The following is a 21322-nucleotide window of genomic DNA, read 5'->3' on the forward strand; positions in this document are numbered from 1 at the left end:
TAAAACTTCCCAAGTTTTGTTTTGAAGTGAAACTCTTAAAGCATAAGAGGAAGAAGAGAGGTTTAAAATTTTAATGCAGTCCTGAGCACCACATCCTTTTCTTCAGTTTTGTAGAGGAAATGTAGTTAGCAACCCCAGTTACACGTTTTTGCCTGTCTCAGTCACCGTGGCCAATATAAGCATGCAGAGTGACTGTAGAAAGAACCACACCGTGGATGGCCCAACAGCAGACTGTAACAAACTATAAATACATTTTACTACCTCCAGAATACAGTTGTCCTACCTGCAGTACAAACTTCAAGGTATCTATCAAAAATCAAGCAACCTGGTCTATACAAGGCAAGTTATAGCTAAGTGTATAGACAGGAACTAAAGCTACTTTCACTCAGACAACATCTCATGCAATTACCCTGCTGACAATTAAATACAATGATCAACATGAGACACACAGAGCTCCTGAAGAATACAGCTGTTGAAGTACCTAAGCTGAGTCTCTCTATTTTCTCATTGTTTAAATTCCCTTTACATCCAGGTGGTACAGTTACTTGAGGTGTGCTTGCTTCACATAAAGAAAAACAGAATTTAAGGCATGTGTAGTACATTATGAAAAAAGACTTATTAAATAGGTGGACTCCCTTCTTTCCAGGTAAGTACAACTTAGAAAACAAAGTGTAGATTACAGAAAGTAGCTGAATTAGCCCATCCTGACCTGCTTAAAGAAATAAAAAGAGGGCCCCAGCAACCTCAGAGGGAAACAACCAGCTAACTTCTTAAACAGCTAAGCAAAGTTCATTTAACGTAAGAACACTGCTAGTGCTTTTAGACCCTGCATTCATGTACGCTTAGCAGTATGTGTCCTATATTCATCTCTCAAACATTTAATTCTATCACTCTATACATAACATAATTAAGCAGCACTCATGGAAATTGTCAGTTATTGCAAATCTGCAAACACAACTTGAAATAAAGATCTGATAGGGAACAGAAGCATGAATCCAAATCTTTCTGTCAAAGACTATAATTCAGGTGAATAAAGAAAAACAAAGTATGTTGAAAATATGATTAGTTCTTGTGAAGAATCAGGTTCAATATTTCAAGTACTTAGAATGTTTTTGCTAGGAATACAAGCAAAGACTGTGCTAGTGTGTTATGTAGTGTAACATGAACATTTACGTGAGGTATCATCTGTAAGCAGTTGCCATAAATACGCACAGGTGTAAGCCATTGACTTTTCTGCCACGGTTACTCTTTAGAGAAGTTGTGGACTGGAGAACAGCAGAAGCCTGCCTTAACAGGACAGAACCTGTCCCCTGCTGTGCACGAACCTCCACTGTTAACAAAAAAACAAGTCCAGAAAGTATGTTAGATGTATATCAAGAATATATATCTTCAATAGCATAGTGAAATTATCCTTTTGGTATTACTAATACTATAGATCCTATTAGTATTTGGATATACACATACAGAAATATGCACATCCAAAAGTAAATCTTCAAAGCCATCTTAAAAAAATAAAAGCTAAATTAGGAATAAGCTGCATGGCAAGAAGCTTCCTGCAGAGTTATATATTTAAGGTGATAATCTTTGAACTAAGACTTAATATAGCTACTGCATTAAAAAATGGCTTGCTGTGAAATCTTAATCTCACTTTTTTCCCCACCCAATCAGACACATCTTCAGGATTGTGATTCAATGATTGTTTAGCAGCAATTTTAAGAGAACTGTAAATTCTTTTATTAACAGGCATTATAAACAGATACCACTACTTTTATTTAAAAACCATGAGTGCCACATTGATGAATATACAGCTCATGAATAACTTAAAAGTATTTCCCATATTAAAAGGCAATGCACACAGCATACAAAAAGTATACTAAACAAAGCTATGAGGATACGTGATTGAAGTGTCTAAAATGATATATATACAGTACATAATTAATGTTTTGTTTATATTCAGTACAGGCTTCTGTACTGCCATTCCCATCATGCCTCACTCTCCCCTGACACTGAATTCTGCACTTCTTCTTCCAAAATTGGTACAATCAGGTTATCCTTGGACATCAGATTATACTTCATCACAAATTTAGTGAACCGGTGACACAAGAACGTTTCATTCTGGAGATGAAAAAAGGGGAAAAAACAATGTATACAGAAGGAATATTTTAAACAATTGAGGAGGACATACTAAAAAAAAAAATCTGCTTATATGTAATTGCCTCATTAGATTTACAAGTCTTAGAAAGAAGTAGTAATGCTTAAATGGTAAATTTATATCACTTTTAAATCCTTCCTTTACTGCTTGCTTTTATAGTTACTGCAATTAACAAAAAAATCCTACTGAAGTTCAGGCATAAGTCACAGCTCAATTCAACAGCACTTAGACAAGAATATATTCCAATATCAGTGTAGTCCTGATCCACGCTCCACAAGAGAATTTTAAGGTATTGTGAAACTCCTCCTACATACACTACCCCCAAGAGAATGGGGCGCAACCATTCTATAGCTGTTCCAGCAACCTGAAGTGGGATTTGGCAAAGGTTTCCTTTTACATCCAGCTCTACCCCTTACCTCCTTTCTATCTATTAATTTCTACTTTTCCATTAAAAAAAAAAAACGTTGGAAGTTACTGGAGGTGCACAAGCTGCCACCAGTTACTGTTTCTTTGCAGTTTTACAATTATAATTCCTTAACTGTTGGGTAACATATACAAACAGGAAACATACACGTAAGCAGTACTAACTATAGCAAGTGCTTGAATACATTCAGGAATCTTTAGAACAAGTTGAGTTTGAGTTCTTTGTACAAAAACTCTCAAATTCTGACCTTTTATCCAAATGAAGGAAAACCATAACTGAGTAAACTAGTTATATAAATTAATTTTCATTTTTATAGATGTATGTGTAACATAGCATTTCAGTTCTTATAAAACTAATCTACTATAATCAATACTTCACTTGAATGCAGATCTGGTAGGATTAAAAGAAAACATGTAATACAATTATATCACAGCTATAACTTCAGTAAATGCCCTTCTTTCAAGATGTAATTTGAAACTACTTACTTCATATTCATCAAATATCTGCCGGTGATGAAAATAAGCATGTGAAAATATTCTGTAAATCCTTCGGCACACTGATCCTAATTTGGCTACAGAGGATTCCTTTATGCTAACCCTGTAAGCACCAGGAGAAAGGTTAAATCAGGTCTACCGAAATGACTACAGAGAGAAACGTTGACATGAATTCTGATTGTTAAACTATACTATATAATTGCATATGAAATTTAGACTTACGTGTTGCAGATACCTGTGTTTGCAATTGCTTATTTTTGCAAGGAAGATAAAAATGTTGGTGCATACTCCACATTTAAAAATTGTACTCTGACTACAAAAACAGTTTTGCCTGTAGTTAAACATCATCAGTTATTCTGGTACGGGCTGGATTTCTGGTTTCTAGCATTGATGGGCAAAGGGAAAAAGACTTCCAGTTGTACCTCCTTGCCAATACCGGATTCCTAGAGAAGCACAGTTTTGACTTCTCCAGTTAGGTTTCCATGATCCAGCATGTAGGCTACCCATTCCATACACTCAGTCTCTGTCTTCTGTGGTCACTGATGTCCCACAGTAGATTGGCATTGGCTTCTGGAGGCTTTCAGTGGCGTAGTGTTTAAGTCCTTTGAGTCACTGCATCTCTCTAAAGACCATCCTGATATTTAGGTTGGCACTACTCCAACGGAAGCCCCGTAACACCAACAGCTATTAGTAAACCAGTTTCCACCTAAAAAGTACCCATCAGCTCCAGTAAATGGCAAACTATTTGAATAGGCAGGAATTCTTCCTTGGCTTAAAAGTGACAATAGCTCTACCGACAAGTGACACATGCTGCAGCATTTCTGTTATTTTCAGTAGTAGTCCATGAAAAATGCATTATGCATTTCCACGTGCTTTGTAAGTGTTTAGGTGCTACCTACTCCCTCCCTCTCTCCCTCCTCCCAAAAGAAAGCATTTTTACCTGCTGGGGAAATATTTATTGCTATTCAGAAGACATGCAGCTCCATCAAGTGTGTGTCTGGTGTAGTCTATAGCAGGACACTACAAAAATAGACAGTGAGTGAGCACGTGTATGAGTGCTGGCATGAGATTGTCATATAATTTGTTTAAAGAAAAACATTTTGTTTCCTGATGCTTTTAACTTTACTCATCATTTTTATTCCCAGAAGTTTCATATAGCTTCTGTGAAGGTCTAACTACATTTCCTCCTTAAGTGAGCCCTTTCTTTTCTCTGTTTCACAACCCATGTAAATTATTTCAAGAAAAAAGTTACTACGGAAATGTGATGATGCACATGAGTAGTGAATTTTATGCATCTCCTTAAGTAAAACTGTATAATAAGAATACATGCTGGAAGTACACAGAAAGGAAAGACGATTGTTACCTCACAGTTCATTTGTTTCCCATATAGTCAAGTTGCCAGACTTTCTTTTACAGCCTAAATTAACACCTTATGAAAAAAAACTCAACTGAAAAAAAAAACCAAACCTGCACCTAAGTATATCAATGCTTTTTACCTTGGCAAAGAAAAACAAATCATTAGCGTAGCTAAGTGTCTAGCAAGCCAAGCCCTGGCTCTGCAATCAAGTACATGTAGAGGAGAAGGAGGAAAGTAAAGATGAACTGAGACCGGCTGAGAGCAGGAATGTCTGTCCATTTTGCCATTCCCCAGTTTCAGGAAGAAGACTCGGTAACACATTTTTGTCAGCAGCTCAAGGCTGCATCACCCGCTATCTGACCATTAGTTGATAGCTACTATCAACATAGAAAACGGTAGATGAATGATGCGTGTTCAGAGATAAAAAGCAGCCTCAAGTTCTCCAGTCTTGCTGATTAAAACAGACTTACTGCATGCCGATATACTGAGTGATGATGAGGGTTAAAGGAGGGAGTGGGAAAGAAGATGGCCTTCAGAGCTAAATCAAGGCATCTCAGGAAATAAAAAACAAAAAAAGCTTATAGGACAAAAAGGATAAGGTTAAGAAGAACCAATACCTTATTCTGGAAAGTGAAATACAAAGATAAATCTGACAGACTGCACTATCGCCATAACCAACAGCAACAGAGAAAGACCTTCTGAAGGCAAAAAAAAAAAGTATCAAGTGGTTCAATAGGAGACCTGAACAAAGTTTAAAGGAATTGGACACTCAGGTAGACAAGCTACTGCCATTCTGATAACCCACTTGACCTAAAGTATTTTTATGACTCCACTACCTTTTAGGAGTAACTTCCCTAAGAACATGCACATGCAGTCACTTTCAGAGTGTCAGGCTTATATGCCTAGTCCTATGGATCGAGGCCAAAGTTTGAAGAGGACAGCCTATTCCCAGCATGTACTCTTCTTTCAATTGAACAAAGACCTTTTTCCATTGAGTTTCAGGCTGTCTCAACACAAATTAAGAGAGAAAAGAGGGGAACGTGCAAAGTCTCTAATACTGTGGTAAAGCAGCTCCTTCCTACCTCATCCCGTTCTTTTGTAAACCACTACACAATTGGAAACAAGGAAACGCCAAGTGATATTCTTAACCCACATAAGCTCTCAGTTTGACTAAGAAGCCAGCTATAATGGTCTCCCCATGAACATATGAACTGTGAAAGAAAATCCTACATCAGTGGGGTCAGTTTTCCAATACATCCGTACCTCTTTGGGAGTTTTATGAGCTGCACAAAGAAAAATCCATTGTTCAGTTGCTGTCATCTGAGTACATGTGTCTGGGTGACATTCACTCTGTTAAAACAATTGTTCAGTTATGAAAACGACGCAACAGTAAAAATTAGCTGATCTTTTCAAATCACTTTCTTGCCCTATCCCCCACCAAAAAGGGTTATTTGCCAGAAGTCTTCAAAACCCTAAAAAACCCTTACCTCAAACCACTGTGTAAGTCTAAGTGTATACATTTAGAAGAAGCAAGCTCTGCAAACTCTGCATCTTAGAATACAAAAAAGTCTCCTCCCTGATACAATATAAAAATATCAAGAAAAGAATTACCTGAAGCTTGACAGCTAGTCCATTGAGCTCAAGGCAGAATTGTCTAAAAAAATTTGAACACAGCAGCATCAAAATCAACAATTGTTTTCCCACTAGAAACATCTAATACAAAACAAGGTTATACATTCTGATCTTCGCAGATCTCTTTAACGTTTTTGGAAATGATTCTTGTAAAGTGGAAAAAATACATCAGAACATGAAAAAAATCATACTTAAAGAATACCACCAAATAATGTCAGCTGATGTCACACCTAAAAGGCAACAGGCTAGGAATTAACACGCTATAAAAGAACTACAAGTTGAGAGAAACAGAATTCACACCAGCATATTTTTTTACTCAGCAAAACAATTATATTTTTTAATTCTTACCTGACAGTAGAGGCTGAGCTTAACAAATAATTGAGTGCAAGTGTTTAAGAGACCAACTTTGTTATGGACGAAAGTGCTATTTCAAAAATACAGATTAAAAAAAAAAAAAAAAAGGAACACTTCCAGAAAATTAATTTCTTAAGAGTGTAAGTTTTAAGTTCATATAGCTGGATCATTCCATCCTTCTAAGATATACTTCCTCCAGATCAATTAAGTGGCTAAAGTCCCACTGCAGATCATTAACAGAGTGGGACTTCTAGAAACATTGCTTTCACTAGAATGAACCTGAAAGTGCATTCTTTAACTTAAAGACAATTCACCCCTCCATCCTACAAGAAAAATCTGAATAAATTTTCCAAGAGTGACAAGTATTTAGTGACACGTCACTTCTATGAATCTACAATGATTTTTGGTGTATGTGAAAGGACAGAGGAAATTCTTAAAATGTGTCTTTTGCAATTGTGTATGTACACTTTTTCCTCTTTTGAAGATTCCCCGCATCTATTGGAACTATTCCAGACCAAACAAGAGAAAAAGAAAACGGGAGGCAAAAGGTCAGGATATATAAATCTAGGAGTAGCTTGGAACTATTCTTATTCCTGAAAGTATATTTGATAAAGTTAGAAAATACACTTACAAGAAAAAAAATCAGGACACAAGGATACTAAAGTAATGCCAGGAAAAAAGGATTAATACATATGTATTAAGAGGGTGTAAACCTACACTACAACTGAAAAATACTTTCAGGCACAAACTACCTAGGGTGAACATATTTTTTATACTGCATAAAGCAAACTGAGAGAAAGACAAGAAGTTTTGCGTTTCCTTACAACTAGAAAAAGAACTGTAAGATATAGGTACTCTTGCTTTCCCAGCTAAAGACTATTTTCCTGCAAGTTCCAGAAAAACCACTGGGAGCATCTGGAAATCACATTCCCAGTTAGTGGAGATGAAGAACTGATGATACTAGGAGAAAGCGCTATGCAAATTCATGACTGTATTTTCATATTCAAAACATGCTAGTACAACTTTTGAAGTGAGGTACAAACATTTTCTTCAAAAACATCAAAAACACTAGATCAGAGCACATCATAAATCTTTAGAAAGAACAAGGAATTCAGAAAATAATACCAAAGTATAAAAATATTTAGTAGTAGAAATATCAAGTTTCATTTAAGTTACTTTTGATCTGTCCTATTCAAAAAGACTCACTACCACTATTAATGAACAAAACTTAGAATTGGGACACTATGTCAACAGAAGATGGATTCTTACCTTAAATGTTCATACTTCCACACACCTTCATCCTGGCCTTCAGGAGGTTCAAGGATCTTATCAATGTTGGAACAGTCTGCCCTTATGTTTTGCTGAATATACTAGGAGAGGGGGGAAAAAATAAATCTAGATCTTGTTCTAATTATAGTAAGACAGTATATTTAGGACATTACATCTTTAAGGGACTTTTTCTCTTTACTTAAGAAGTGATTGATGGACTAAAAAGTTAAAGAGTAGATGGGCAGGGTAAGAAGATTGGCATAAAAGATGCCATATCGGAAAAACGCCTTTCCTCAATTAGAAAAGGTTAAAGAATGGGTAAATTTTACAGCTTTTTTACAACATCCTTCTCAAAAGAAAAGGACCCTGCAGGAAACCCCACCATTTTCTTAATTCTGATTTGTTTAAACCAGACATGGGAATTCTAGTTATTTCTGCATACACAATTAATAATTACATTTCTTTTAATATACATAGGGTGCTTATGAAATTCATTCCTGTGCAGCAACATTCTAAGCAGATAAATAGCATACCCTGTGCCCTGTTTTTTTACCAAAATACAAAACTTGGGAAAGTGAACTCATTAACAACATTTCACGTAAGTAAGAATACCTGCTGAACAGCTAATGTACTATCCATTTCTTCAAAGGATTCATCAGGCCAATTGTAGAAATCCTGTTAAAAAAAAAAAAGTTTAAACCAATTTAACAAAAATAGAAGGGGAGGAAGAAAAGCGCACAACCTACAGTAAGCTTGAACATGCAGGAAAATATATGTAGTATTAGTTTATACAATTACAGGAAGCTACATCTTAACAGATGCAGCACACAATCTTGGCAAGAACAGGGTGAAATGGGACTTGGGCTCCTAATGTCACAATAGTAGAACATCTTGAAATGAAAGTTCTGTGTGACTCTGCATACTATAAACATCGTCTCTCCCCCATATCTTGCTGTAACACCTATATAGCCTGTATTTTTTAAATTAAATATTTGCATACAGTGCCCATTTTACACGGTAGACCATGTAAGAATGGGGAAGAAAAGAGGTCTGTCGAGAGTAGCATTACACAATTATTATTAAACTAAAAATCCCAGTATATTCGAGTAATAAGACACCACTGAAAACATCTTCTCTAAACTGAGATAATATAATGCAGCGTTGGCCTAACTTGGTACTACATTCTCTCGGTATGGTCAGTATGCTGCATAACTGGATGGTTATCAGCTCTGCTAACCCACGGTGTTTCGTATTCTTAATGATAAAACCCTCCTGAGGTTTTACCTCAGATCCAGCTGTACTGCAGTGTTCTGCAGCAAGTCACATCTGGTGCAACTATGACAGTCCCAGACATATGCATTTTCTTACTTTACATTTTTCACACCTAAAATTTAGTGCTACTCCCTCTTCTTATCCAGAGACATTGCACATCAGCCTCCCATAGCCATCCTAGTAGACGCAATGACTCAATGAAAATGTTCCAACTGTAGAGCTCAGCAAGCTGTTCTTGAAAGAATACAGGCATCTCTAGGGAAAGGAGTGAATATCCAGTGTGGAAGTATCATTAAGTAATTGTATTTACATACTGAATAGCTATACCACAGTGTCATCCAAAATTAAAACTTAAATACAACCACAAAAAACCCCCATATGATTGCATCACTATACACAAAACTCTTCAACCTACATGAACTTTATAATATACTTTATAATGTTTGACCAAATCTAGGTCTATGTCCAGCTTACTGTTTTTCAGAATACCCCAAATTAATCAAAACAGAAGGCACACAACATTCCATTTCCTTCATAGATTAAACATGTATAGAATTAACTGATTTACAGGGTTGTGTAGTAATTTTACCTCTGTGCATTACGACAAAGAACAGGAGGAGAAAAGATGCATTTTCCTACAATGTTGTGCCACATACTGCTCCGTTTCTGACCATGAGCTCTCCTCACAAAAGCAGAGTGAAAAAGTCTGGCATAAAGGCCTCACAGAAGATTTTTCAATGTTTACCGAGATTCCTCACAGAATCTCTGCAATAATCTTAAAAAAAGGTGTCAAAGCTTGCATGTTTGAGATGCACCTTTTCAGGACGACCTTGAAAGCCCAGAAACAAATCAATTTAATTTTGATGAAGAGAAAGGATTTGACAACAGCCCAGGTTCACTGTGAGAGGAGCGCAGTTACGTAAGGGAAGGATGACTTATCTCTCCAGAGGAACAGGCCAGGTATCGCCTATCTGACGACACAGAACTCCCAGCCGACGTCTACTTGCATGATCACACAGTGATCTCACGCAGCTGATTGTGTATTTAGTATTTTAACAGCAACAGCAGCAATACATCGACACGTACCAGAAAAACAGCCCCGTGCCTGGAGAAAGCCTAAGCCCCAGGAAGCAGCACTCTGCCTCAGCTAACACCCGACCATTTCACAAGCGCTCGCCAACGCTATCGATATCCGCGGCGCCGGGAGCGCACCGCCGGTAACAGCCATCACGCCCCGGGACGCGGCTGGATCCCAGCAGCCAACCGGCCCTGGCACGACTTGCGCTCCCGAACCGGAGCCTGGAAACCCCAGGGAAGCACGGCGCTCGCCCCGCCGGAAAGCCGAAGGGCAGCCGGTGCCGCAGCGACCTTTTCTCCCGGGCCTGGCAGACAAGCGCCCCGTGGGGAAGGCAGCCGCCGCGGCCCCCCGGCCCGCGCCTCGCTCCCCCGCGGCCGGGTCTCGCCCAGGCCGCGGCCCGGCCGCGGGGAACAAAGCGATCCCGCGGAGCGGGGCCCGCCGCCGCAGCCTGCCCGCCCCGGCGGCCCGGCGGGCAGCGCTGGGCCCCGGTAGGCCCGGCGAGGCCCGCGGCGACGCCCCGACGGCCAGCCGGGCCCGGCGCCTGGGCGGCGGCGCTGCCCGTCCTCGCGCGCGATCCGGCCGCGGGCCGCGCGGCGGCGGCGCCTCACCTGGGCCTTGGTGCCCGGCCTGTTCCGCCTCAGCACTGCCGTCCCCTCCGCCATGACCATAGTGACAGCGGCGCCAGGACCCGGATGCGGCAGCGCCGGGCGGGGCGGCGGGCGAGGGGGAGGAACGGGCGCTGCGACTGCCGCTGCCGCGGCCGCCGGCGGAGGGAGGGAGGGAAGCGGGGGCGGAACAGCCACGGGCGCGCAACGGCCGCCGCGCGGCGGGGAGCGGGAACAGCGGCGGGCGGGGCTTCTCGCGAGAGGAGCCGGGAGGCGGCCCTGAGGGGCGGCGGGAGGCGAGGCCGGGCCCGGGCGCGGCCCCGGCCCCTTCCCTCCTCTCGTCTGCCCTCCTCCCCTCCCCTTTCCTCTCTTACCCGTCGGCGCTGCGGTACGTGCTGCTCCTTCTCCTGGCCGCGGGGGTGCGCGGAAGAGCCGTTCCCCGCGCGGCCCTGGGGGCCCGGGGAAGCCGCGGCCGCTTGCCTGGTGGCTCGGGCCTCTCTGTGGGTCAGTGCCGTGCGGGCACCCGCGGGTTGTCTGGGAAGCTTCTTCGAAAGCAGAGCTTTCCTGTGAGCCTTGTATGCGTGAGGGACAACACCCCCGCACACACACCCGGGAGGTGGGGACAGGTTTAATGGTGGTCCCTGCCACTTTCTGTCCAAGTCGCTCGGTGCCTGCCTGAGGAAGCGTGAGGTGCACGGTGAGGCCGGTTTAACGACGACAGGGCTGTAGCAGTGAGCAGAGTTGTTGGTTTTGTGAGACGAGGTCTCCAGAGATTAACGAGATGACTGGTTGTTGCAAAAATGCATTCTTCAGATTTCATCCCGTTTCATCAGTATCCCTCTGTCAGCATCTGACTGTGCATGCTCTCCCGCAGGGTCAGTCCTCACTTGCTCTATACAAGTCTCCGTACAACACAACTGAGTCTATGAAATTTTGTACAATGTAAACCACAAGGGTGTGAATTTTTTAAAGTATTTCAAGTCCTATATCAAAGATATATAGTTGTTAATGCTAAAAATAATGAATAAAAAAACCCCAACAACAGTGATTTAGGGCAAAATACTTCAAACGAAGTAGGTACGAAGCCTTTCTAGGTCTTCAAAGGCAGGATTGACAGACTTGTGAGTTTGGTGTGCAGCGGTGCACTGCTGTGCTAAGGGAAAACGGGGTTAGCTTGGGTTTCAAGGTTTACAAAGTCAGGTGTTACATGTGTTGACTGTATCTGGGAAGAAAACAGACAAAAGGCACTGTTAGCTTATAGTTGGCTGATAAATAGGTCCCTGTTACAAGCAAGTAGATGTTTTGGAAGACTGGAGTGGCTCATGTTATTTCTGTAGGATAAGCAAGAAGAAAATTATTTGGAAGCTGCTCTGTTTCTAGGGAATAGGTGGTAGGAAGGAGTACAGAATAGGTAAGTAAGGGTGAGTTGCTTCTGTCTGTGAGCAAGAATGATGGAACAACAAGGTAGAGATGAGATACCTCCCCTTATACAACCAACAAATAAATGGTTGCAGTTGTGTGTTGTTTCCTGAAAAGTGGAGAACGCTGGTACCTGGTGCTTCCCCTGCTTCCCCTGCATTACAGAGTGAATGCTAGGTGTGGTGTCCCCCCCGGCTCAGTTCATTCACCCTAAATAACACGTGCGTCCCCATGTTAAGACCTCTTCCTTCTACCCAATGAGAGTTAGAGTATGTGAAACATTTCTGGATTGAAAACATTGAAAAATCTCTAATTAGGTTTTCCCATCAGAAAGCAAAGTGCATTTTGAGTACTTATTTTGCTTGGGCAATGCCATGACCAGGATCCTGCTTCCTTCTGGAGGCCAGGTTAGAGCTGAAAGCTGGACAATGTGCGAGCGATGAGAAATAGGGAACAGGGTCATCTCCTGCCCGGGTGCATGCACCCGGCTAACCAGCAGTTTACATTGACAGCAATGGCAGCTCCGTTCATGTTACACTGTAACACAGAGGTGGCATTCCTAACTTTAGGCACCAGAGTTCGGTTTGCATTAGTTACTTTTTTACTCCTGGTCAGCATTCCTGCCCCAGAGGTGTTAGCTATTTGAGGCACACAGTGGAACTCAGCACTTCTGGCAATTTGTCTTAAGAAACCATGAGAAGGTTAAAGACGTTGGGAGAAATCAGTGCATTAGAATGAAGGGTACAAATGTCCTATACCTCATTAGATCAGCTGTAATCCAACATTAATTTTTAATGAGATTGACATTATAATTAGCCAGTCCCAAAATAAAAGCCATTCTCGCTGTTTAAATCCTGTTAAAAGTTCAGCAACTTCTTTGGTTTTGGTTTGGGGTTTTTTTCTATCATCATTTTCAAGGTTTAACTGATATCTAAAGCACAGAAGAGTTTGGTACTTGACATTTCCATTTGTCCCTGACTTTTATTTCATGGACATCTTGCTTCTAAAATGCAAATAAATCTGGCTGTGAAGAAATACCTCTCAGAGAGAAATACATATCTGTTAGTTCAATCTGCAACTGGCTTACAGTTTTGCAGAAAAAGGAAAGAAATCTGCAGTGTTTCTTAATGAGGATGTTAAAGTCTGTAGGTCTCTTGCGTTGCCCCTTGATAATTAACCCCGTATTCCTGGAAGCTGATCATTATTTTTGTTTTATTGGATTTCAAGTTGTTTTTAAACAAAATCTGATCAACTGTAATTTCACTTTTTGGTTCTCACCTGGTTCTCATTGCCTTATGACCTTCAAGAGTGAAAAATGGAATATTTGGCCAAAATCGTACTGACTATTCCTGTGCTGTTAGGGACCTGGCCTTCCTTTCTTCTCCACTAGTGTGTAAAAGTTTCATCCTTTTCTTACTATGGCAGGATAACATGACCAGGACGATAAATGTTTTCTGAAAACAGTATAGTTGCTGCTAATGGAAGCTGTGCTGAAATGTTAAGAAAGGAAAGTAGCAAAAGTAGATGGAGTCCACCTTGTTTTCTTATGATTCAGACAGCCTGAGGAAAGGCTGGGAAGGACGGTATCCCCCCAAAAAGCAAGTAGGGCAATATGTAACATTTTTGCCAAAATTGGAGCTTTGAAATAGTCTAGACTAAACAGTGGAAAAAAGAAGTCTAAATTCCTGGAGGAACAACACAGCAAAGAAAGAGTATTTGTGATTGATTCTGTCCTCCCCTATAGCACCTGGGGGTTATAGAATTTGGCATGCAGTCGTGGACTAAAAAGCAGTAACAGCAGATGGATCACCTTGGCTATGTAACAGTTACCTTGTCCTTGCTTGCAGTGATAGCCTCATGGTGCAAGAATAAAATGTTCTCCGTCTATTGATCCATTAGACACTCACGCGTGCCCTCCATTTGATTAGGCCTAGGAATGCTTTCTTCATTTTCCACATACATAAATTACTTATTCCCATGAAAGTTTTAATGAAACTGTGACTTTTGGTTTTAATCAGTTATGTAAACACTAGTAGATACAGCCATGCTAATTATTTTATTAAATAAGCATGACACCAAGCTGCTGAAAATCTGCTGGGGCTGAAAGCATGGATTGGAGGTAGGGTCAGGGGGAAGAGAGGCTTGTGTGGTGCGTGCTTGGCAGCACTGCAGTGTGAGTTCAGCGTAATGCTGCTGGGGAGTGAGCTGGTACGGTGGTGCTGCCTTGGCTGAGGAGTACAGCACTTGGGGCTGAAGGTAAGCAGCACAAGTAGTAAGGGGGTATGTACTACCTCTGGGTCACCTGCCCTCAGATTGCACCCCCCCAGACTGTAGTTGCTCCTTATAAACAAGAACTGTAAACATTGTGAAATTATTTGCTGTGAGTGGGGACCCTATGTGAAGTGTGTCTCTAAAAGACATTAGTGAAAGAAATGCTGAAACATTAGGCCTGAACATTTCTCTGTTGGGAGTTGCTTCCAACTGCATCTTTTTCTCATTGAGATGTCATCTAGTTTCCTTAAGGTAAGTAAGTAGTTTGTAAATATGTTAAATACCTTCCCCTCTTTGGTATGTGACTACACCAGAATACCTACCTTATCATGGCAGATAAAGGCGCGTTTGCTCTAGTGGAAGATAATGCTTCTCAATGAGTTTGTGGTTCATTAGTTTCAGCTGTAACGTGCACTTCTGTAACTTCTTAAGTAAAACTGCCATAGGGTAGATTTCAAGAAGTAGACCTTTTATACTAAAACATAATTTTTTTATTTAGCATCTTCCCTGTTGGCACATATTTCAGTTCAGTGGGAGTTTAACCACCTGAATGGTGTAACTTTTGCCTGGTTTGCCTACAGCTCTGAAGTAGGTAGGTGGTAACCAGCCAACAAGCAGCACCGCACCCAGCTACGGGGAGCAAAAGACATTATAGCCAAGATTGTCAAATGTAGCTCCTAATGGAATAGCTGAGGGATAATTGGCATCTAGGCGAAAAAGTGGCTCCAGCTCACCTCTGTACTGAAGTTTAGCTGTGGGGAAGAGGGCCCCAAAACTGCCCTGGCAGAAAATACATCATGTTTCAGCATATGTCAAAGCTGAAGTCCCCCACTACAGCTACTGAAGTTCTGAAAAGTATTTTTCATTAGTCCTTTCCTGTTATCTCCAGAAGAAAATAAGGCTTATAGTGTATCTAGCAATGTTTGAACAGCTTGAATGTAATGAGACTTAAGTACCATTCAACTACTGCTATTAAAGTTTCAGTAGCAACAATAGTCTGCATAGATTTATTACACCTGAGACTACATCAAAACATTTTAAGGCAGTGTACATTCTCAGACTGCACTGGGCCAACATATGCATACCAAGTCTGAAGGCATCATTAGGAACACACTGCATCAAGTGCAGATTTGTGTACTTCTGAAAGAACCTTGGATCCTTTTCCAAGGCAAGACAGGGTGGTTAAAATATGCAAATTTGTTGCTTCAGCATGACTTCAGTAAGTGTCTTGCTATTTAAGAATGTTGCACTAAGGATAAAGGAGATACAATTTATCAAATCAGCTCTTTACTAAGTTATGGGAAAGCTGGAGATCTGGCCTGAGATCATGCAGTAATCAGTAAAGAAATTTGCTTTAAGATCAGCAGCAGCCCCAGTTGTGCCCAATTTAACTTCTGGAGGAAAGTTACTTCTTTTCTGGGACAAAATTCAGTGGGCCATATGTAAGAAACATTGTAATTCTTATCTGCTTCATCTATGAACTGGATGATTTTGTTCTAGCGCAGGTATGACTAGTACCAAGCTCCTTTTAGCCTGCTCTGGGACAGGCTGGTTGTGGTATGGTGGTTTGTGTGCATTAGTCCTCCAGTGTACCAGTATCTAAGCTATTGCTAAGAAGTTCAAAAACCATGTTATCTTAAGATAAAGTTCACTGTGCAAGGGAGCTAGCGGAAAGTCCCCTTCATCACTGCAGCTGTGTGATAACCATTTTAAACTCATCTCCCAACTTCATGCAAGTTTAGGGAAAATAATGTGTTACTAGAATTGAATTGTTTCAGAGAGATTAGTTCATTACACAGTTCAGACTCAGTTCCACTGAGCAGCAGAAACTGAGACAGAAGCAGAATAGTTTTAGAAGTTTATTGTAAAGACCTTTACAATTTCAGTACAGAGATAAGGATATAAAATGATATTGTTTGGAATAATTAAGGCTGGTTGGTGGTCATCTGAATTTCACTGTTCAATGGAACTCAAGCAAGAACAACTGATTTCTGACTGTACATATTTTTATTTGTGTTCCATCATTACAGTGAGATCACAAATTATTTCAGAGTCTCAATGCCTGCTTATTATAAAATAAAGGACATTATTTACATGATGAAAGAAAAATTTCAGCATTTTAGTGGAATGGATGACTGGTAACAGCAACAAGTTTAGTCCACGTATTTCCCAAGAATGTCACCATCTCTAAACAAGTAGTAGTCCTGCAAAGAAAAGAAACATTAGTACCTGTCGTATCAGTTATTTTGCAAACTGTCTTGTTCTGAAGTCAGGGCTACCACAGTCATGAAGTACAAAATCAAAAGTGAGTTAACCAACACTAGCTCTACCTTTTGTCTTCTTGCAAATAATTTTTTTTTGTTCCTAAGATACTCTTTGGGAAAGCTACCAACTTCCTAATTTTAGTAGTAGGAAGTTCAAGAACTGTTAGAAGGCAATTCTGCAAGGACAAAATTCTGTCCCTGTCAAAAGCAAGGACAGTAATTTCAAAGCCTTTTAGGGCTCCCTCTACTATATACATGCCTGGCATACAGAGCCACTTTGTCCAGCCAGAGGTTTCTTTGGTTACTTCCTTTTAAGCAGTGTGGAAGTAGCAAGTGCTACAGGTACCAGAAGCTGGCTGGATTCAGCTGCTGCCACTAGAATACCAACAACTGCATTTCTTCAATGCTGCTAACCCTATGGAGTAACTGCAGTATTTATCACTGGCAGTATGATGTTTTGGGAGCCAGCTTAATTTGCATTCACAAAGTTGGGAAACCTACCTTATCTTCTAGTACAATCTTAGTACCACCATATTCTGGTAGCAAAACCTTTTCACCAACTTTTACGCTCACTGGCTGAATCTCACCATTCTGAAAGAAAAGAGAAATCCTCAGTTTTCCACAATATAGACAGATGTAATAGAATTTCTCCAAACTACAATGATCCATCCGCATATAAAACATTCAGGAAATCACAACTCTGTATTTTCGTTGTACAGTAAAACTAGAATATACAGGTTTACTAGGAAAAGCACACCAGCCAATTCTCAAGCATTGGAGTCCTGCAATACTTAGGCAGTAGAACTGCTGTCATTTTCTGAATATAATTAATTTTTATTTAGTTTTGAGTGTAAATACAACTGTGAGGTCTTCACTTGACATACTGAATTGGACTTCAATTAAAGAAAAAAACACCCAAGAAACATCAGAAATTAAGTGACAGATCATGAAACCCCCTTCTAAAATGAAGGGAGAAAGTCCCTTTCCATATTCTATAGCCGAGGCTAATTTCTCCAAGTGCCAGTTAAAAGTACCTTCCCATCTTTGTTACTTTGATCAACTTCTCACTGTTGCTGGCAAATCAGTTGTTTCGAAACACCTGATAAAGTTTAATTATGTTTTTGTATTATAAGTAAAATATCAGCACATTAGTTAAATATTAGCACCATTTCACAATACAAAGCTTTAGAAGTCCCATACCGACACAGAACAGCACGATATGTACAGAGGGACTCATGGTAAAGAAAAAGTCTCAGTCAACATCCCCGAGTTGAAATTTAACCTGTTTTCCACCATTGCTACTAACAGAACACTGCTTTGGTGGGGAAAAAACCCTTCTGATGCTGAAGCCCATAGCCATTGTCATTTTTGTGAAGACTGTCTTTTTTTATGATCCCAGATGCATAGTCAACATGCATAAATATTTAAATAGTTTTTTGTTAAACAGTTGTTTAACTATTTAACACTTGTTTCTTTTGATTCCTGATTTTCTTTTGGCCACTAAGCCTAATCCTTATGGACAATGATACTTTGCACAGCACAAGACAGTGAATGCCACATTCTGGGATTCCACCCTGCTCCCAAGTCACAGAAATTCGGGCATGTTATCATTTTAACAAAGAAGGCTGCTGGTCCTTCAAGGTTTTGGCTGAGAAGTGATGAAACAAGATATCCCCCAAAACGCTGTTTATGTATTTAAAATTTAAAGAAAAAAACAAAAAAACCCCACCAAAAAAACCACCCCAACCAAAATGCAAAAAAAAACCCCAAAAACCTACCAAAACCCACACCACTACTATTTAAAACTGCTTATAAGTATCAATAAATAATATTGATTTTTAAAAGGCAAGGCTTTTCCATTTTACAAATGATGAAAGGAATGGTGGAATTCAAGGTCAGAGCCAGCCAGGAGAACTTGAGATTTCTATCTCCTCTTTGAATCTGCACTTCCAACTTCAGTCATTGCCGCCATCCATTTTTCTGAGCTATCACTAAATTTACACTGCAACCATCCCTTTCTTATGATAACACTCCAGCCTCCACCACACCATTACTAATTCTACCCACGTGTAATGCCTCAGGATATTTACCTTTCCTCTGGCTCCCGATCCAACTGCTACTACTGTCGCTTGTAGCACTTTCCCTTGAGCTTTTTCTGGAATCATGATGCCTCCTTTGGTTACTGTCTCAGCCGCACATCGTTCAACCAGAACACGATCAAAGAGGGGAAGAAATTTCCTAAATGCTTTTCCTGCCTGTGGAAGTAATTGTACATTGTAACAACAGGAACACTACAGGGAAATTGCAATTTAAAAGAGTTAAAAAAAGTGATTTCTCTTTTGAGGGAAATTAATAGTTTAAGAAAACTGCTGAGCATTTATCTTTAATAGTAGCAAACACATGCCACCTTTGATTGCATCAGAAATTGCTAAAGACACAAGCAGATGCTGGGCAATCCCAACAGTCCGGCCATAGGATGATGTACTCCAGCTGGGGGAATAAACCACCCCCAGATGGAGCAGCCTCCTCCTCTGGCTGAAAAGCTCTGCAGGCTTTTAATCCCACTCCCTTAGTTACTATACTTTGGTGAGCATAATTATTGATCGTATGCAATATATTCATTCAGTTCACAGCCAGATTTAATGATGATTAAGGACCTCTTGGGACAGTTGCATTTTTATTCGTGTAGTGGGGTGTTTTATAGTAAAGCAGCAAAAGTCTAGCCAGGTACCTCCTATCAGTCTTTTTCAGGTACTTTCAAACCTTAGCATTTCATGTAATGATATACAGCCTCTAAAGTGGGAAGTCTGAAGCGAAAGTGCTGTTACTTGTATTGACTCCTACAAAGAGACTGCAACTTTACAAAGAAACTTTAGGTTTAAGCCCCTAAAAATAGGAAAGTAGGCATAATTCTACCTTGACTGCTTCAATATCTGCCTCTGCTTAAGCAGAGTTAGAGTGGCTTTTTTTGTTGGGTGGGGTTTTTTTTTTAGGTTTTGGGTGGTTTTTTTGCAACTACTTACTGCTACTTGGCTGCCTTTCAGAAGCAGCAGTCTAAATAAACGCCAAGCACCAAATCCCAACAAGCAGGGGTCAGGAAGAAGGAACTTGCTTTGATTTAGAAGGAAAGATATGGCGACTTGCCAAGTCACATGGAGATAGTGCTCCACTAGACAGGTACCCAGAGCCCACACTCATAGAAACTACTAGAAACAAGGGCCTGGCATCCACGCACCCTTTACTGACATTCATCAATAAACACACACACTTTAAAATTGGGAGAAAATAAAATTACAGGTGGAGCATGAACAAGAAATGGTACATGAAAGATGTGTGTTCCCCCAACTAACGTTAAAGCAACAAAGGGAAAAGGCTGCCAACCACGCTCATTTTTATTCTGTGAAGATAACACCTCTGATCCTCTTCTTTTAGAGTCGTTCTGCGTTTAACAGAAATGAGCAGCCAGACTTAGGACCACGAGTATTTTACACCAAGTTTTAAGAAATGCCGATTTCTCACGTTAGTAGGACCATAAGAAGAAAGTATCACTGCAAGAGCAAGGGCAGCTCCGCCCTTGCCCAATTCTCCTTCAAGGTACAATCTCTGTAAAAAAGTTTGTAGAATACAGAGAACGAGCGACCAAGAACGCCCCACAAAACGTCTCGGTTGCACCTGCAGGCTCCGCAGGAGCACCCCGCGGCGAGCGCAGCCCTGCCCAGCGCGCTGCCTGCTAACGGCGCACGCCCGGCGCCGCCGGCGGGGAAGAGCGTTTGGCTGAAGCGTCCGGGAAGCCCAAGGCAGACCCTACCAACGTCCCCGCCACGTCCTGGCCCGCAGCCTCCGCGCTTGCCGGTGTAACCGCTTCTCCCCAAGGACTGCGTGACCTTGCGGCGCTCCCAGGCTGCCGCGGACATCCCCCGCAGGTAGCGGCTGACTGCTAACGCCCGGCGGGGATGGCGAGCGCCGCGCCTCACGGAGTCGCTGCGCCCGCAGGCCAGGGCCCGCCACCTCCCTCCCTCCCTCCCACGGCTCAGCCCGGCCCCACGGCAGGGACGGTCGCTGCCGGCCTCCGGCAGGCTGAGGGAACACCCGTGCGCAGCGACGTGGCCGCGGGCTGCTCAAGAGCCCCCGGCGGCGACCCGCCCGCGGCGGGCAAGCGGGCCCGCCACCAGGCCCTGCGGCGACCTCCCCCCTTACACCACTAGGCGTGCTCAGCGGAGCCGGGCCCGAGGCCAGCGGCGAAGGGAGAGGCGGAGGCGGCGTGCCGGGCGCGGGCGGCGGGCACTCACCATGACGGCTCCTGCGCTCCCCGCCACCGAGTGACCGGGCCGCCCTGCGCACACGTGAGAAAGGTCGCGGCCTGCGCATGCGCGCCCGGCGCCCCGCCCCGGGGCGGAGCCCGACCTCCGGCCCCGGCCCCCCTCAGCTTTAATTCGGCCGCTTATTTTTCGCCCCCGGGACTACGGCCCATTTCTGGCGGCGACTGGCACCCCGGCGGCGCCGCGAACCGCGCTGCCCGGCGCCCGCCGGCTCCCGGGGTCGGACACCTGCCCGGAAGTGAGGTCAGCTCAACTTTGACCTGCGGCGAGCATGAGCGTTCCAGAAGGTTCTGGAATTGGCGGGCCCCGGAACCTGAGTGGTTCATGCCGGAGCTCGCCGCGCATGCGCGCAGCGCGGCCGGCGCCCCGGCCCTGCAGGAGGGCTGTCGGCGGGCGCGGCCGCCCTCCTCCC

General features: G+C 42.3%; 1 protein-coding gene across 4 annotated transcripts; it reads right to left on the minus strand.

Annotated features, from left to right (window-relative positions):
* Positions 1–499: 499 nt before the first annotated feature.
* Positions 500–21132, minus strand: LOC140657206 (MOB-like protein phocein). Of its 4 annotated transcripts, XM_072873876.1 has the most exons (9): positions 20881–21132; positions 18682–18846; positions 8295–8357; positions 7683–7783; positions 6039–6081; positions 5691–5777; positions 4011–4090; positions 3062–3173; positions 500–2115 (listed from the first exon to the last, which is right to left on the minus strand). In XM_072873876.1, exons 1-9 carry the CDS (start codon positions 20881–20883, stop codon positions 1984–1986), a joined length of 786 nt encoding a protein of 261 aa, XP_072729977.1. In that variant the 5' UTR covers positions 20884–21132; the 3' UTR covers positions 500–1983. The 4 variants fall into 4 exon arrangements, with proteins under 4 accessions (XP_072729977.1, XP_072729975.1, XP_072729974.1 ...); XM_072873874.1 differs by lacking the exons at positions 18682–18846; positions 20881–21132 and adding an exon at positions 11012–11390; XM_072873873.1 differs by lacking the exons at positions 18682–18846; positions 20881–21132 and adding an exon at positions 10641–10885.
* Positions 21133–21322: the final 190 nt, after the last annotated feature.

Source organism: Ciconia boyciana, chromosome 10 (assembly GCF_034638445.1).
Source record: "Ciconia boyciana chromosome 10, ASM3463844v1, whole genome shotgun sequence".
NCBI classification, from domain to species: Eukaryota; Metazoa; Chordata; class Aves; order Ciconiiformes; family Ciconiidae; genus Ciconia; species Ciconia boyciana.

Bases quoted from the DNA above. Each gene is read 5' to 3' on its own strand.
- LOC140657206 (XM_072873876.1), bottom strand. The intron at 7,784-8,294 runs GTATTCTTACTT...CCCCTCTCCTAG, and splicing joins GTACATTAGCTGTTCAGCAG to TATATTCAGCAAAACATAAG. The intron at 3,174-4,010 runs GTAAAAATGCTT...TGGTGCTTACAG, and splicing joins AATAAATATTTCCCCAGCAG to GGTTAGCATAAAGGAATCCT.